Here is a 17,298-nt window from a genome sequence, read left to right on the forward strand (position 1 = left end):
AGGAGCTAGCTAGATCAGCCAACTAGAAATCTTGCCACAACACGGCTGTTCCATGAAATTATCGCAATGTGTTATTTAAATATAGGACTAGTATGGATAATCTACTTCTGTGCAGTGAACACTTTGAAGAATGGATAGTACGTTGATCGCTTGCTTGCCTGTACTACGTTACTAGCTATCGTTAGCTAACCTTACATTGGCTAGGAAATATCGTGGCATGTCAAATTCTGTTCCAGGCAACTTTTCATATTCTCATATATTTATACAGCTAACGTTAGATAGCTGCTAGCTAGGTCTGCATGTTTTTTTTTCTTAATTATTACAAGAGTAACGTTAGCTACATGTCTAAACTCTATTTTGTTATGCAGATTACAAGATAATCAACAAAATTGGAGAAGGGACATTTTCAGAAGTGGTGAAGGCTCAAAACCTGAAAGATGGGAAATATTATGCGTGTAAAACGATGAAGCAGTCACTCAGCAGGTAACTAACTATCAGGTATGCTGCCTTATAATTGTTCTGCCTGCTGTTTGCCTTGAGGTGCTCTACGTCCTCTGTGTGTGTGGACCCTTGCCTTGAAACTTGAGCTAGCAGCATGACACCCCTGCCTATCCAACTGGAAGTCACTGTCAACATACCCTGACTGTGACCTAGTGAGGTTGAGTTCGGTTAGAGACAATGTTGCTTTTTAGAAAAGATTTTTCCAAGTCTGTACATTAACGTTTAACATATATAGTTAACTACTCTAATTCTCAATTTTGTGAATCGTCTTTGAAAATAAGTCATGACATGATACATGTTCTCTACAAAATAAAGAAAGTTAATTTAACATGTGTTGGTGGTTATCAGTCTGTTACAGAGTTAATAACAGGTTTCGCTACATGTTTTTTTGTTTGTTGTTCAGCCTGGAACAGGCCAACAACCTGCGAGAAGTCCAGGCCATGAAAATACTTAACCCTCACCCAAACATCATTCAGCTGCATGAATTGATATTGTGAGTACAATGTTTGTCCCTGTCTTTTGAATTGTTTGTGTGAAGCCTCAACCGAATAATAACATGATCATTTTGTCTGATTCATTCAATGTGTTACAGTGACAAAGAGTCAGGGACTCTGTCCTTGGTATGTGAGCTGATGGAGATGAACATCTATGAGTTCATACGAGGTCAGACACACAGTGAAACTGCTACTGTGAATGACATAAAACGTCTACCACAACTGTAACTACAGCACATCAAATACTATTCCCCATTCAGTTATCTTGTGCATTGCTAACTTGTCTCACTTGCAGGGAGGCAGCAACCTTTGCCAGAAAGTAAAATCAGACACTACATGTACCAACTTTGCAAGTCACTCGATCATATGCATAGGTAAGAATGAAAATATGGAGATGGGATCTAGTCCATGTATAAATACATTTCCTACAGACCTTTCACTGGCACAGGGGGGGGTTTAAGGGTCTGTTTTTTTTTGCTTCCCCTAAAACTAAACAGTTGTACCCTATTGTTATTTTCGTACAGCAACGGGATCTTTCACCGGGACATTAAGCCAGAGAACATTCTAATCAAAGTAAGTCAAAAAATAAAAAAATAAATCAAATGATGATGCTGAAAACCTTGCCTGTTGATTGGTAAATCAGAACTGTTACTGTTACATTGTTTACCATATGTTGTCCATGACTTGGTTGGTTGCTTCCATAGCACGACGTGCTCAAACTTGGAGACTTTGGCTCATGCAGGAGTTTGCACTCCAAGCCCCCCCACACAGAATACATCTCCACCCGCTGGTACAGAGCCCCAGAGTGCCTCCTCACAGACGGCTATTACTCCCACAAGATGGACATGTGGAGTGTAGGATGTGTTTTCTACGAGATCATCAGGTACCTTTCATCTATCATCAAATTAGATACAGAACTGCTTATGTCCATTCTAGTAGGAGACTTTGGTTATGGCCTTAGCGTTGTGTTCCTCTACGGCCGAAGCCACAGACATTCGTGAACAGCTGCTGTCGTGTAAAATAGCCTTGATGACATCACAGACCATCATGTTTGTGTATTTCAGTCTCAGCCCTCTGTTTCCGGGAACCAATGAGTTGGATCAGGTGACCAAGATCCATGATGTTTTGGGTACACCTGACAACAGTCTCCTTCAAAAATTCCCTCAGTACGTTTGTTAGATACGCTTATCATGTAATGAAGACCAATGACTTACAGTATGTTCAGTGGAAACCATTGTCCTCAGTGACAGTGTTGTACATACATTTTTTGACAGGTCTAGGGCGATGCGTTTTGACTTCCCTCTGCGGAAAGGCAGTGGAATATCTCAGCTCATCCCAAACTGTTCAGCACCCAGTCTGTCGTTGCTCTACCAGATGCTGACCTACGACCCAGAGGAGCGCATTGGCGCAAGAGCGGCGCTACAGCACATCTTTTTTAGAGAGCTACGGTAAGCACACAAACTGTACTGTATAACAAATACATAGACATACTGTGCTTTATTATTGTAGTATGTGTAGTGTGAGAGATAAAGTATTTAATTTAATTCATATGGTAAATGCTATCTTCCCTCCTCCTGTCCTTGTCTCAGGCTGGCGGAGAGGAGAGCTGATAGTCTGCGCAGGGCCATTGTGACTGTAGAGGGAGGAGAGAGCAGTGGCACCCCCAACTCTGTGGATCACCTGCGGCGCATGGCCAGACAGGGCAGGAGGCAGGTAAGAGACAGACACATCTCCTAAAAAGGTTGACCCTACATCACATTTTATGAGTAATCAACCACATTACAAAGGGTAGGATAAAATGTCTTAATATGCTACATACTGGGAAAATGACAAACTATTCCATAATTTGGATGTACTTTGCCCTACTATGATGGGGCTAGTCTCTTATGATGGCATAATATTCTTCTGTTTTGCAGCACAACAGTAAGCACGTTGCCGAGCCTCTGATCAGACGCAACGCCCCACAGGTGGAGTTACCAAAGCTCAATGTGGTAGTGCCTGCACCCCAGATTACCTACCCTGTTAGCACAGTGCCAGTTCTCACCATCACTCACCGTGGGTCCCTCCCAGCCATCACATCAAAAAAGTGCTACTCGCGGTTGGCTAAGGTAAACAGACTGTATTACAGTGTACATTTTAGGACATCCATATGGGAAAGGGGGATACGTAGTCAGTTGTACAACTGAATGCCTTCAACTGAAATGTGTCTTTTGCATTTAACCCAACCCCTCTGAATCAGAGAGATGCGGGGGTCTGCCTTAAATCGACATCCACGTCTTCGGCGCCCGGGGAACAGTGTGTTAACTGTCTTACTCAGGGGCAGAACGACCTTTTTTTCATTTTCTTACTTTGTCAGCTCGGGGATTCGATCCAGCAACCTTTCGGTTACTGGCCCCAACGCTCTAATCACTAGTATGGCTACTCCCGACGACAAAATGTCCTGTACAGACATGACTTTAGTGCACATCTTAAATAACATCTGAGGCTGTATGTGTCAAGAATCTCAGAGTAGGAGTGCTGGTCTAGGATCAGACCCCATCCGTCCATGTAATCTTATTCATTATGATCTAAAAAGCAACACACATCCTAGATCAACATTCCTACTCTGAGACCCTTGATTTACAGCCTCAGTAGAATAGCGTGTTGTTCATATTTTTCTGTTAACCCATTTTTTCTCCTCTTTACCCAACAGCCAAGGGATGAATCCCACTGCTCTGCTTTCAAGACCTACTACATGCCTCCTCTGGATAGGAAACCTGGTGGCTACTGAGAGCCCCAATTCTTAAGAACTGTTGCTGTTCAACAGACCTGTTGTACCTACTCGGATTAGATTTTTTTTGATTTGGTTAGACATTGTTGAACAAGCTACTTCAAAGCCTGATGCTTTCTTGTGAGCAATGCTAACATGGTGTTGGACAAAGGAATGTCCCATAGCAATAATTACCAGGGTTAATTTGTATAAGTCATCATTCCGGCAGATGAAATACAACATGATCCCCAAAGTATATTTGACTCTGTCATCAGTGTTAGGCAAATGAGAAGATGCCTATTGACCGTTAATAACCCAACCATTTCCTAACTAGGTGTGTCATGTTATTAACGGTTGTTGATAAATTTGCTCAAAAGTGAGCTAATGACTACTCGCATGCAACGCAGAACTTCAAGGACGAGCTCTGATATACACTGAATGTACAAAACATTAGGAACACCTGCTCTTTCCATGACACACTGACCAGGTGAATCCAGGTGAAAGCTATGATCCCTTATTGATGTCACTTGTTAAATCCACTTCAATCAGTATAGATGAAGGGGAGGAGACAGGTTAAAGAAGGATTTTTAAGCCTTGAGACATGGATTGTGTATGTGTGCCATTCAGTGGGTGAAGGGGCAAAACAAAATATTTAAGTGCCTTTGAACGGGAAATGGTAGTAGGTGCCAGGCGCACAGGTTTGATTGTGTCAGCAACTGCAACAATGCTTGGTTTTTCCATGCTCAACAGTTTCCCGTGTGTATCAAGAATGGTCCACCACCCAAAGGACATCCATCCCAACTTGACACAACTGTGGGAAGCATTAAAGTCAACATGGGACAGCATCCTTGCAAAACACTTCCAACAACTTGTAGAGTCCATTCAATGAGAAATATGAGGCTGTTCTGAGGGCAAAAGCAGGGGGTGCAACTCAATATGTTCCTAATGTTTTGTACACTCAGTATATTTAATAAAATGATGAAAGATCAGGTGTTAGTTCCTTGGTAAGTTCATTGATTCAGCACAGTACATTGTATCCCAGTGCTAGATAAAATCAGATTTTTGGAAATTCTCTTTTTTGCTCCACAGAGTATATCTTTTTGATATAATCAAAACGGTAGATTTCCTAGACCTTCCAAAGCAATAGTCGAGTACATGACAATTACAAAAGTAACCAACTCCATAAACTCTCAATGTGTTTTAGTATCGCCCCCTGGGCCTGGAGGGCCGTAGGCACGTCATGTTTTTGATTTACGGAAGACCAGGTGGGTTGAATTTATCACTAAACTGATCAATTACCTCAGTTGATCAGGTGTGGTACCTAGTTGGAACAAAATCCTTCAGTTCCATCAGGAACAGGGTTGTCTACCCCTGTACTACTGCATTGCCATAAGATTATAACATGTATAAACTATTGAGAAAAAGCAACATATTTTGTAAGTTAAGTTCTGTGAATGTTTTTGCCTTTTGTTCTATGACATAAGATTTTCCAATACTGTGACAGACTGTATCTAAGTCATGTGAGACAGAGGTATTATTGTACATATGCAATGATAGGCATATACAGTGTACGTCCATACTTATCCCAGCACGTCCATACTTATCCCAGCACGTATTGTATGGGAACAAGCAAAGTGAAAGTGTTTCATGACGTGTATCTTATCTTTACAACCCAAATGTAAAAACATTTCACCAAGCACTTATAAAAATCAATCTGCACAATAAAATGGACAAACAAAATCAGTAACAATACAAGTGTAATAGAATATATACCTTTTTAATGAAGAATAAAAAAAAGTGTCAAATGTTAACCACAATCAAAAAATATATTCACTTCACCATTCGTTCCTTCTGTGGTTAGTGTGGAGTCACTTAACTCCTTAAATAGGTGTCACACGGAACAAGGTCCTACTGTGGGTCTTTTGGGACACATAGAAAAGTGTTGCTGATGGTAAGCAAAATATATATTTTCTTTATCTTAGTCTATAAGACTTCCTGAGCGTCATAATATTTGTGAAGTTGACAGCTGCTTTGTCTGACTTCTGCACATTGTGATTATTTTAAGCGTATAATTCGAGCATTTAATACATTAATCTCGTATATCAAAATACATCTGGATGAATTTTGTACAAGAGAAAAGAACTGCATACTCAAGATTTTAATATAATTAATGTATATTTTTCTGTATTAGAAATATAACCATTTCCTTAAACGATTAGAACTTACACTACAGTAATAATTTGCTATTACCCCGATCACTCACTGAATTCCAATAACACGATAGAGCAGATTTTAATTTGAAATAATTACAATAAATGCTTAAAGAAACACCCTACACAAAAACAATATTTTGGTATTTGTTTCATTAGTCCATTGTTGATATAGTCCAAAAATGTTTTGCATGTCCAGCAATCAAGTTAAGATATACAGTACCAGTCAAAAGTTTGGACACACCTACTCATTCCAGGGTTTTTATATATATATTTTTTACTATTTTCTACATTGTGGAAAAATAGTGAAGACATCAAAACTATGAAATAACACATATGGAATCATGTAGTAACCAAAAAAAGTGTTAAACAAATCAAAATATATTTGCGATTCTTCAAAGTAGCCATTCTTTGCCTTTGACAGCTTTGCACACTCTTGGCATTCTCTCAACCAGATTCATGAGGTAGTCATCTGGAATGCATTTCAATTAACAGGTGTGCCTTGTTAAAAGTTAATTTGTGGAAATTCTTTCCTTCTTAATGCGTTTGAGCCAATCAGTTGTGTTGTGACAAGGTTGGGGTGGTATACAGAAGATGGTATTTTCCCAAATAGGGCGAAGTCTTTATTATGGCAAGAACAGCTCAAATAAGCAAAGATAAAACATCATTACATTACCTTAAGACATGAAGGTAAGTCAATACGGAACATTTCAATAACTTTTCTTCAAGTTTAGTCACAAAAACCATCAAGCGCTGAGATGAAACTGGCTCTCATGAGGACCGCCACAGGAAAGGAAGACCCAGAGTTACCTCTGCTGCAGAGGATAGGTTCATTAGAGTTACCAGTTTTACTGTACCAGCCAAATAAATGCTTCACAGAGTTCAAGTAAAAGATATCAACATTAGGGAAAGGGGAATACCTAGTCAGTTGTACAACGGAATGCCTTTAACTGAAATGTGCCTTCTGCATTTAACCCAAACCCTCTGAAATCAGAGAGGTGCGGGGGGCTGCCTTAAATCGGCATCCACGTTTTCTGCACCCAGGGAACAGTGGGTTAACTGCCTTCCTCAGGGGCAGAACGACAGATTTTTTTGGCGGGGGGGGGGGGGGGGGGGGGGGGTCTACCATCTGCCACACAGATTTTTTTACCTTGTCAGCTCGAGGATTCGGTTACTGGCCCAACGCTCTAACCACTAGGCTACCTGCCACCCCTTATTACGTGAATCAGGCCTTCATGGTCAAATTGCTGCAAAGAAACCACTACTAAAGTACACCAATAAGAAGAAGAGACTTGCTTGGGCCAAGAAACACGAGCAATGGACATTAGACCGGTGGAAATTTGTCCTTTGGTCTGATGAGTCCAAATTGGAGATTTTTTGTTCCAACCGCCGTGTCTTTGTGAGATGCAGAGTAGGTGATCGGATTTTCTCTGAATGTGTGGTTCCCACCGTGAAGCATGGAGGTGGTGGTGTGATGGTGCTTTGCGGGTGACACGGATTTATTTAGAATTTAAGGCACACTTAACCAGCACGGTTACCACAGCATTCTGCAGTGATACGCCATCCCAGCTGGTTTGTGCTTAGTGGGACTATCATTTGTTTTTCAACAGGACAATGACCCAACACACCTCCAGACTGTGTAAGGGCTATTCGACCAACAAGGAAAGTGATGGAGTGCTGCATCAGATGACCTGGCCTCCACAATAACCCGACCTCAAACCAACTGAGATGGTTTGGGATGAGTTGGACCGCAGAGTGAAGGAAAAGCAGCCAACAAGTGCTCAGCATGTGGGAACTCCTTCAAGACTGTTGGAAAAGCATTCCCGGTGAAGCTGGTTGAGAGAATGCCAAGCGTGTGCAAAGCTGTCATCAAGGCAAAGGGTGGCTACTTTGAAGAATCTCAAATATTTGATTTGTTTTACACTTTTTTAGCTACTATATGATTCCATGTGTTATGTAATCGTTTATGTCTTTACTATTATTCTACAATGAAGAAAATAGTAAAAATAAAGAAAAACCCTTGAATGAGTAGGTGTCTAAACTTTTGACTGGTACTGTATAACTCAAAAGTACAGAAATACAGCCAGTATATTGAATTTCAAAAGTTACACATCTTGAAAACTTGATTGCTGACATGCAAAACATTGGGACTATATCAACAATAACAAAAAAATAACAAAATATAGTTTTCGGGTAGAGTGTTCCTTTACTAGATATAAAAGATTTGTAATAATTTCTCCTCCTAACAGCTGTCAGAGTTATTGCACACCCAAAATGTAAAGCCATTTTCCTCTAATAAACTATACTGAACAAAAATAAAATGCAACAATTTAAGTATTTTACTGAGTTACAGTTCATAGAAGGAAATCAGTCAATTGAAATACATTCATTAGGCTCTAAACTATCGATTTCACATGACTGGATAGGGGCGCAGCCATGAGTGGGCATAGGCCCACACACTTGGGAGCCAGGACCAGCCAATCAGAATACGTTTTTCCCCACAAAAGGGTTTTATTACAAACAGAAATACTTCTGAGAATCCCCCACCCTTCCTCAGACGATCCCACAGGTGAAGAAGCCGGATGTGGATGTCCTGGGCTGGTGAGGTTACACGTGGTCCGTGACCTACGGTTGTGAGGCTGGTTAGACGTACTGCCAAATGCTCTAAAAAGACATTGGAGGCAGCTTATGGTAGAGAAATTAACATTACATTCTCTGGCAACAGCTCTGTTGGACATTTCTGCAGTCAGCATGCCAATCGCACACTCCCTCAAAACTTGAGACATCAGTGGCATTGTGGTGTGTGACAAATCTGCACATTTTAAAGTGGCCTTTTACTGTCCACAGTACATGGCGCACCTGTGTAATGATCATGCTTTTTAATCAGCTTCTTGATATGCCACACCTGTCAGGTGGATGGATTATCTTGGCAAAGGAGAAATGCTCACTAACTGGGATGTAAACTAATTTGCGCACAAAATTTGAGAGAAATAAGCTTTTTGTGCATATGGAACATTTCTGGAATCTTTTATTTCAGCATTAAAAATGGGAACAACATGTTGTGTTACTCACCAGACATGTCACCCATTGAGCATGTTTGGGATGCTCTGGATCGACAGCGTGTTCCAGTTCCCGCCAATATCCAGCAACTTCGCACAGCCATTGAGGGACAACATTCCACAGGCCACAATCAACAGCCTGATCAACTCTATGTGAAGGAGATGTGTCGCGCTGCATGAGGCAAATGGTGGTCACACCAGATACCGACTGGTTTTCCGATACACGCCCCTACTTTTTTTGTTTGTTGGTATCTGACCAACAGATGCATATCTGTATTCCCAGTAATGTGAAATCCATAGATTAGGGCCTAATGAAATTATTTAAATTGACTGATTTCCTTGTATGAACTGTAACACATTAAAATTGTTGAAATTGTTTCATGTTGTGTTTATATTTTTGTTTAGTATTGACCTAGCTACAGACGATCGCAGGTTTTGGTGTGCCTTGTCTTCCGTTCAGAAGACAGTCTCAGTCATCGTAGGTGTGGTTTTTGCAGTCACTGTAACAAAATCTGTGCAAAGTTCTCAATGGGGAGATTCTATAAAAAAAAAAAAATACTTGTAAAGAATTTGGTTAGAGGCAAATCCTTGGATGCTAAAGGGTTAGTTCACTCAAATTTAATTTGTTAATCTTTTTCTTACCTTGAATGCAGCCTATGAGCCAGGAGTGACTGAAAAAAACCACACCTACGATGACTGAGACTGTCTTCTGAACGGAAGACAAGGCACACCGAAACCTGTGATCGTGTGTAGCTAGGTCAAGAAAACAGTTGGGACTCTAGCAACTTTAATACCCTTTGACAGTGTACATCTTCAAAATCATAAAGGCTAAACGACTTGATTTTTGTGTGCAGTTTTTAGACTATGGTCCATGGACCACTTGCATAGGAATTATGAAAGTTGGGTGAACTCTCATTTTAAAACAAGCATAATTTGATTGGTTTGCATCTAACTAAGCCAAGCTCAAAGTCCAAAAAACAGTCTAGTGCGATGTGGGAGCGAAAAATGACAAATAATTTAAAAAAACATTTCAAAAGTCCAGAAAATACATTAGAATCACTATCCAAAATGTCTCCTCACCCTTTCCATTTCTGTATTTGAATACTTCTACCATCTAGGCCATGTGAATGATAACCAAAAAATAAAGAGAGAATAGAAAAAGTAACAAGAGAAAGGAAAAAAATAAAAGGAAAAAACTTGCAATGCATTGTGGGGTGAAGAGCAGCACCAGGCTCTGGTGTAATGCAGGTTTCTTAGCAGCAGAAATAGTGTTGGCTATATTATCGTTCCACTGGGAGAGACGGCTTGCTTTTGGGATGACAAACCCTGGAAAGGAAAACAAGGAGATTTGGCATTGTGGAAAGTTTTCAAAGCATCAAATGAACCACCCCCCATCTTCCTTCTCCCACTTTCCTGTATTCAAATGGCCTTTGCACAGCAGTTAGTGAGTGCATGATGCAGTGAATATAATACATTAACGTAGAAAGCTGAAAGAATCTGTGTAGTGGGTGAGCGTGCAGAGGTCTTGCTTGGTTATGCTGCGGTGCATTGTGGGATGGTAACGAGTCAATATGGGTGTTTGAGCCGATGCACACAAACACACTCGGTTGGGATCAATGTCTTCTTTCCACTGATAAGGAGTGCTGCCTAAGTGCACTTACTTATCCACCAGGGGACTTGATTGTACATAACATACAAGCGTCTTAACCATTATTCATATTTTGAAAATGTATGGGCTTTGCACGGGGTGGCAGATGAACACAAAACACACACATACAGACAGATTGAGATGTGACATGTAGGAGATCCCAACACAATGCTGTCCAAAATGTCCACAATTATACTAAAGTTTTCAAAATGGAACCTTGCAGTGCCCAAACTAACCACAAAGAGAAATGCATGGGTATTATGCAGAACTTAAATTCTATTCAAAAAGAACTTACCACTTTTCCAGGCCTCGCCCATGTCCAAATAAATCCCTCCTGACAAGCTGTCACTATACAGTCCTCAAGAAATATTAAGACAGTCAGTCTCTCATGTGCTATCTTTTTACAGATAAGAGGCTCTAGTAGGGGTAGGTCTTCCATGCGGGGACAGAGCAGTGTCCCCAGAGTCTTTGCAGGGTCTGTTCTGGATTTGGTGAGCATGTTGAGCTTGTCACTGCTCTTGCTGCTAATGTGACCCATGCTGTGGTTCCGTTTGTGGTCCGTCTCCTGGTGCTGCTCTTTGCGATCGTGAAGGGAGAGCGTGGCGAACTTGCTGACACCCGAGGCGATGGCACTGCTCTTGTTGTTGGCAGTCATAGCTGGCGAGTGCGGTAAGCTGTTGGAGCGTGGCAGGGGAGAGGAGAGGGAGTTACTGGGGGTGTTGGCGCCGCTGTCGTTCGTGCTAGGGTTATTACTCACATTGTTCACTATGTCACCAGCGACTCCACCTCCCGCCGGGGGGCTGGTAGCGTTCATCACATTGGTGTGTGTTCTTGTCCGGGAAAGCGGGAGGTGGGGGAAAAGGATATCTTCTGTGAGGTCCCACAAGCACAGCTGAGTGTCCTGGCCCACTGAGCCAAACCTGTACGTGGTGTGTACTGTCCGACTGTCCGTGGAGTTGGGTTTGGAGAGCCGGGACTGCGTACTGTTGGCCCGGTCGCGACCAAAGTGGATTTGGCCCTGGAAGTCCTCGTCGCTGCCGCTGAACTCCATAGGGTCTGCATCCTCCACGCTGGTTGTGTAGTGGTCAAACGCCACCACGCTGACCCATGATTTGTGTCCGTGACCGCGCGCGATAACCCGGCAGTCCACAAACGACCACACGGTCACCAGATCATCCTCGCCCCCCGCGACAATGTACTTTCCGTCCGGACTCCAGCACATGCACAGCAGACCCCCAAAGTAGCTTTTCATGGTCCCGTGCAGCTCCACCGCGTCAAAGTTGAAGACCCGAAGGAAGCCGTCCTGGCTGACACACGCCAGGAACTTCCCGTCAGGTGAAAAGGCAAACTCGTTGAGCGCTCCCTCGCCCACCGTCCATTTGAGCAAAGGGTTGCGCGTGGACTTGCTCTTACATGTGTGCACCGAGTAGTTCTTGCCCTGTTTGAGCAACTGGTAGTGAGGCACCGTGGTGCCACACGTGTTTTCTACGTTGTACAAGTACATGTTTCCACTGGAATGAGCGACTAGGAACAACCTCTCCAAGCCGGGCACCCATTTTACACAAGTCACTCTGGATTTGTCTATTAGTCTCTGGGGAAAGCGTTTTGGGAGAGAAAGGGAGGAGGGAGACAAGGAACAAAAAACATTCAAATGTAAGCAACAATGGCTTTCATTGAGTTATGTCAAAAAATTAAATTTGAAGTCAGTAACAAAACGCCATTTCTCTCTCTACCCCAAATCTATGGTGGTCACAGCTTTATGTGGCTTTACATTTCTTTTGAGACTTTCATGACAACTTACTTCCTCATTGAAGAGCTTACTGGTTTCCTTCTTGATGGGGTCGATGAGCTGCACTTGGCCTGCCGAGAAGCCCACCAGCAGGGAGACGCCGTCCGCCGTGGCCGTCAGGTGGTTGAAGTCATGACATGTGGGCTGTGTTCCCTTGTATATCCTCTTGTCGATAGGCTTGCTCAAGTCAGCCGCCTGAAAGAGAAGAGTACAAAAAAAACCAGTGAGATAAGATTAGGGCAGTAACCTTTTCAGTGTTGTGTGTTTTCGGCTCTTGATCAAATCGCAGATCAAAGCATCAAGGGTGGCATGCAAAAGCAACGAAGCCAACTTGAGTAGAGTGCTCATGATGACACAGAATTCTTTGAACATAAACAGCAAACACGAAAAGCCTGTTGAAGTGGTAACTAGGTCTATGACGTGGCCTTTGAAGTCAATAGTTCAATTGCATTACAGTACAATCAATTGTAATAATCAGAGGACATCAAAAAGACACCCTTAACAAATATCTTCCTGAAATAAAGGCCTACATGACAATGTAGTGGTCTCAGGGGGCTTGATGCTGTGTGTTATGAACAATACTGACATAAAGAATCAGACCAGGGCATGCAACTCTAGCGTCTTGGCTTTGTGCTTTATTAAAAATGCCTCAGGGGCACAGTGAGTTTACTAGCATAACAGTCACACTGGTGAATGGTTGACACCATCAGCAGATCGGAAAGTTTTAGAGTGGAAAGTTTTCTTGTGTCTCGAGACAGCTCAGCTGTTTTTTTGCATAGGCCTATTCCAACCATAGGCCCATATAGTATATCCCAGCTAGGGAATGTCAGAAAGGTATACGCTTTAGTATTTAAAAATATATATTTTTACTTTATTTAACTAGGCAAGTCAGTTCAGAACAAATTCTTATTTACAATGAGGGCCTACCAAAAGGCAAAAGGCCTTCTGCGGGGATGGGATTATTATTTTTTAAATAATAAAATATAGGACAAAACACACATCACAACAAGAGAGACAACACAACACTACATAAAGAGAGACCTATGACAACAACATAGCAAGGCAGAAACACATGACAACACAGCAAGGCAGCAACACAACATGGCAGCAGCACAAAACATGGTACAAATATTATTGGGCACAGACAACAGCACAAAGGGCAAGAAGGTAGAGACAACAATACATCACGCAAAGCAACCACAACTGTCAGTAAGAGTGTCCATGATTGTGCCTTTGAATGAAGAGATTCAGATAACTGTCCAGTTTGAGTGTTTGTTGCAGCTCGTTCCAGTCGCTAGCTGCAGCGAACTGAAAAGAGGAGCGACCCAGGGATGTGTGCGGTTTGGGGACCTTTAACAGAATGTGACTGACAGAAAGGGTGTTGTATGTGGAGGATGAGGGCTGCAGTAGATATCTCAGCTAGGGGGGAGTGAGGCCTAAGAGGGTTTTATAAATAAGCATCAACCAGTGGATCTTGCGATGGGTAAACAGAGATGACCAGTTTACAGAGGAGTATAGAGTGCAGTGATGTGTCCTATAAGGAGCATTGGTGGAAAATCTGATGGCCGAATGGTAAAGAACATCTAGCCGCTCGACAGCAGCCTTACCTGCCGATCTATAAATTACGTCTCCGTAATCTAGCATGGGTAGGATGGTCATCTGAATCAGGGTTAGTTTGGCAGCTGGGGTGAAAGAGGAGGGATTACAATAGAGGAAACCAAGTCTAGATGCAACCTTAGCCTGCAGCTTTGATATGTGCTGAGAGAAGGACAGTGTACCATCTAGCCATGCTCCCAAGTACTTGTATGAGGTGACTACCTCAAGCTCTAAACCCTCAGAGGTAGTAATCACACCGGTGGGGAGAGGGGCAGTCTTCTTATCAAACCACATGACCTTTGTTTTGGAGGTGTTCAAAACAAGGTTAAGGGCAGAGAAAGCTTGTTGGACACCAAAAACACTTTGTTGTAGAGCATTTAACACAAAATCCAGGGAGGGGCCAGCTGAGTAAGACTATCATCTGCATATAAATGGATGAGAGAGTTTCCTACTGCCTGAGCTATGTTGTTGATGTAAATTGAGGATAGTGTCAGGCCTAGGATTGAGCCTTGGGGTACTCCCTTGGTGACAGGCAGTGGCTGAGACAGCAGATGTTCTGACTTTATACACTGCACTCTTCGAGGGATCTTTGGCTTGGTTTACTAACTACCTCTCTCAGATACACTAACACTCCTTAGCCGGCCCACAAGAATGGAATGGTCTACCGTATCAAAGTCAATAAAAATAGCAGCACAACTGCTTAGAATCGAGGGCAATGACGACATCATTAAGGGACATTTAAGGTTGCAGTGACACAATCCATAACCTGTGCAGAAACCAGATTGCATACCAGAGAGAATACTATAGACATCAAGAAAGCCAGTCAGTTGATTATTGACAAGTTTTGGTAAACAGGGCAAAATATAATTTTTGCACCTGTATAGTCCTTGTGAATATTGTAGATGTTTTGTTCTGTTTACACACTTGGAAGAAATGGAAAAACTACAGATTTGGTCTACTATCTGCCACACTGAGGAAAATAGAACCAAGCACCTGTAGCCCTGCATTATCAACGTGTCATGTCCAAAAGTTCACAGCGACTCACTCACTAAGATGCCCCTCTGTCTGATTGAACTCCATGAAGTACTTCCTACATCACCACATCGAACACATCATTGGAAGTTAATGCAAAACCATTCAATGGAAATCTTGTATGCAGATTTAGATTGAGGTTATATAACATCTTCATATGTATGTGAATTTGCAAGTTATTGTGCAAATTAATTCACAACAACACCTTGTTCTTGAGTCCACAACTGTCGTTTAAGCAGTCATGTAGCTAGCTTTACACATTTCAAGGCTAGATTTCCTAGGTCACATCAGACAGGGCATCCGTGCACTGTAAGTCATCACCCAAGTGGAAGTACAAATAGAGGTCACACTTGTGATTTCACGAGCATGCATTCACTGCCAATATTGTAGTAAAATGTCCACCATGTCCGTGGTGCGTTGATAGACGTTACAACCTAACTGTGACTGTCAGATTAGAGTTAGCCAGTCTGCTAGCTGGCTCGCCGTGCATACCACAACACTTTTGGACGAGGTGGACTGTGCAGTCAGAACAGACTGGTGGTGCTATAGGACACAGTGCTGTGCATTAGTCATAAACCATGAAAATTGGACAACACTGACCTGTGGTCATCAATTAAGACACATCAATTATAAGCAAGCTGTTATAATAATGTTTAGCTACCTACCTTTCTAACGCCTTTGTAGATGTAGAAGTACAGCTCCCGGCCCACATTAAAACAGATTCTGTCGCCGTTACCAGACTGGTCATTGACGTTGGCGAAGGAGACTTTGACGGGGTTTGAACCCTGGGAATTAAAAGGCACCCTGTTGGGGCGGCTATATTCGGAGTGAGTGAGGAGTTTATAGACGCCTTCCCGTGTATTGAACTGAGTTTTAATTTCGTTCAACTCCTTCCCTCCTCCCTCCGCCGCCATCTTTAAAATTAACAATAACATTCATCCTTCCTCGAGCCCGGATCTTACGCATGGAGCATGCGTATCACCGTTCATGGGTAACTTGGAGTCGACTCGCGCCAGTGAGTGTGACCTATACAAATGGACAGGAGTTGAACAGATGAGAACCATTAAAAAATGTTTTTGTTCCAATTGAAGTTTAATACTGGCAAACTCACGTTTCTCTCCTTGGTAAACGAGGCATGAAGGTAAAATAACCTGTTTGAAATGAACCAATGAAAACTAATAAACTAGTCAATCAATTCACAGCAGTCAGCTGAGATGCTGACAATGCGCACCTGTCCAAATCTGTGAAGTTGGTGGTCAATCAAAGAACCATGGCGACAACGAACCGGCAGCAGCAACACTCACTTCCAGGTAATTTTGGGTGAATTGAGTGTCATTGTTTACAGATGGTAGTGAGCAATGAAAACCGAATGCATACAGACTTATGCACATACTTTAGGTTTTCATCCGAATAGACGTGCGTTTCTGCAGAAAAAACAATGTTAAAAAAAAAAACGTGGGCCTTTTATCACAGTAGGCCAATTGAGGTCACGTTATTAATTGTGATTACAGAAAAAAATACTCAAATTAGGCCTACTGATTGTTTACCTTAAAATATACATGGATTTATTTTACTCACAGGTTTTCCTGATGACAGTCTTGTTGAAGGTGGCCCCAGTAGTGTGGATAAGCTTGCATTCAAATACATGGTGAGGAAATTCAAAGATGCAGTTGTATGCACATTTTGTATGTTCTAGACAGTTAGTCAACGCCTGTCGCCTAGGTAAACATTATTGTGCCACAACTTTGAGGTGAGTAATATGTAATACCTCTTTTCTCTTTCTTCCCCTATTTTATTGTAGGAGCTGTGTAAAGTGGAGTCCAGTACTGATTCCGAGTCAGATGTCAGTCCAAGATGGTCTGATACCAGCACCATGGTAATAGTCTCATTGTATGTCCTTTTGACTGACAGTAAAATGTTATGGTAGGCATAGTCTACAATAATTATGAGCATGCATGCCCTTAACTCTCAAACTCTACCCTTATGAAAGACTGCAGTTACACTGCCCTCTGACTGCAGTCTTTTTTTTTTTGTATGGGTAGGCAGCATTCATCCACGAAATGACTTCCGCTACACTTTGAGTTACGCTGACACACAAGTGTTCGGAGCACACTAGATAGCTAATTAGCACAGGTGGTGGCCTCTTGTCTTCCGTAAACAAGCGCAATAACATGGAGATATGGCCGTGTAGGAACACTAAACCTATCAATGTGTATCAAT

General features: G+C 42.2%; 2 protein-coding genes across 2 annotated transcripts; one reads left to right on the forward strand and one right to left on the reverse strand.

The window, feature by feature from the left end:
- Window positions 1–130: 130 nt before the first annotated feature.
- On the forward strand, window positions 131–3,835 carry LOC120059796 (MAPK/MAK/MRK overlapping kinase-like). The gene is made up of 12 exons (XM_039008844.1): window positions 131–137; window positions 369–483; window positions 905–994; window positions 1,094–1,164; window positions 1,291–1,369; window positions 1,520–1,568; window positions 1,700–1,878; window positions 2,060–2,161; window positions 2,270–2,443; window positions 2,585–2,708; window positions 2,912–3,103; window positions 3,688–3,835. The coding sequence occupies exons 1-12, from the start codon at window positions 131–133 to the stop codon at window positions 3,763–3,765; spliced, it is 1,260 nt and encodes a 419-aa protein (XP_038864772.1). The 3' UTR covers window positions 3,766–3,835.
- Window positions 3,836–9,349: 5,514 nt separating this feature from the next.
- Window positions 9,350–15,992, reverse strand: LOC120059797 (WD repeat-containing protein 20-like). The gene is made up of 4 exons (XM_039008846.1): window positions 15,744–15,992; window positions 12,463–12,645; window positions 10,957–12,252; window positions 9,350–10,339 (listed from the first exon to the last, which is right to left on the reverse strand). Exons 1-4 carry the CDS (start codon window positions 15,990–15,992, stop codon window positions 10,289–10,291), a joined length of 1,779 nt encoding a protein of 592 aa, XP_038864774.1. The 3' UTR covers window positions 9,350–10,288.
- Window positions 15,993–17,298: the final 1,306 nt, after the last annotated feature.

Source organism: Salvelinus namaycush, chromosome 15 (genome assembly GCF_016432855.1).
Source record: "Salvelinus namaycush isolate Seneca chromosome 15, SaNama_1.0, whole genome shotgun sequence".
Classification (NCBI taxonomy): Eukaryota; Metazoa; Chordata; class Actinopteri; order Salmoniformes; family Salmonidae; genus Salvelinus; species Salvelinus namaycush.

Excerpts from the sequence above, each read along its gene's own strand:
- LOC120059797 (XM_039008846.1), bottom strand. The coding sequence starts at position 15,992 with ATGGCGGCGGAGGGAGGAGGGAAGGAGTTGAACGAAATTAAAACTCAG. Across the intron at positions 12,646-15,743 it reads TCTACAAAGGCGTTAGAAAG|GCGGCTGACTTGAGCAAGCC; the intron begins GTAGGTAGCTAA and ends CTTCTCTTTCAG. Across the intron at positions 10,340-10,956 it reads GGGCGAGGCCTGGAAAAGTG|GGTTTGTCATCCCAAAAGCA; the intron begins GTAAGTTCTTTT and ends TTTCCTTTCCAG.
- LOC120059796 (XM_039008844.1), top strand. Across the intron at positions 2,162-2,269 it reads CTCCTTCAAAAATTCCCTCA|GTCTAGGGCGATGCGTTTTG; the intron begins GTACGTTTGTTA and ends ATTTTTTGACAG. Across the intron at positions 3,104-3,687 it reads GCTACTCGCGGTTGGCTAAG|CCAAGGGATGAATCCCACTG; the intron begins GTAAACAGACTG and ends TTTACCCAACAG.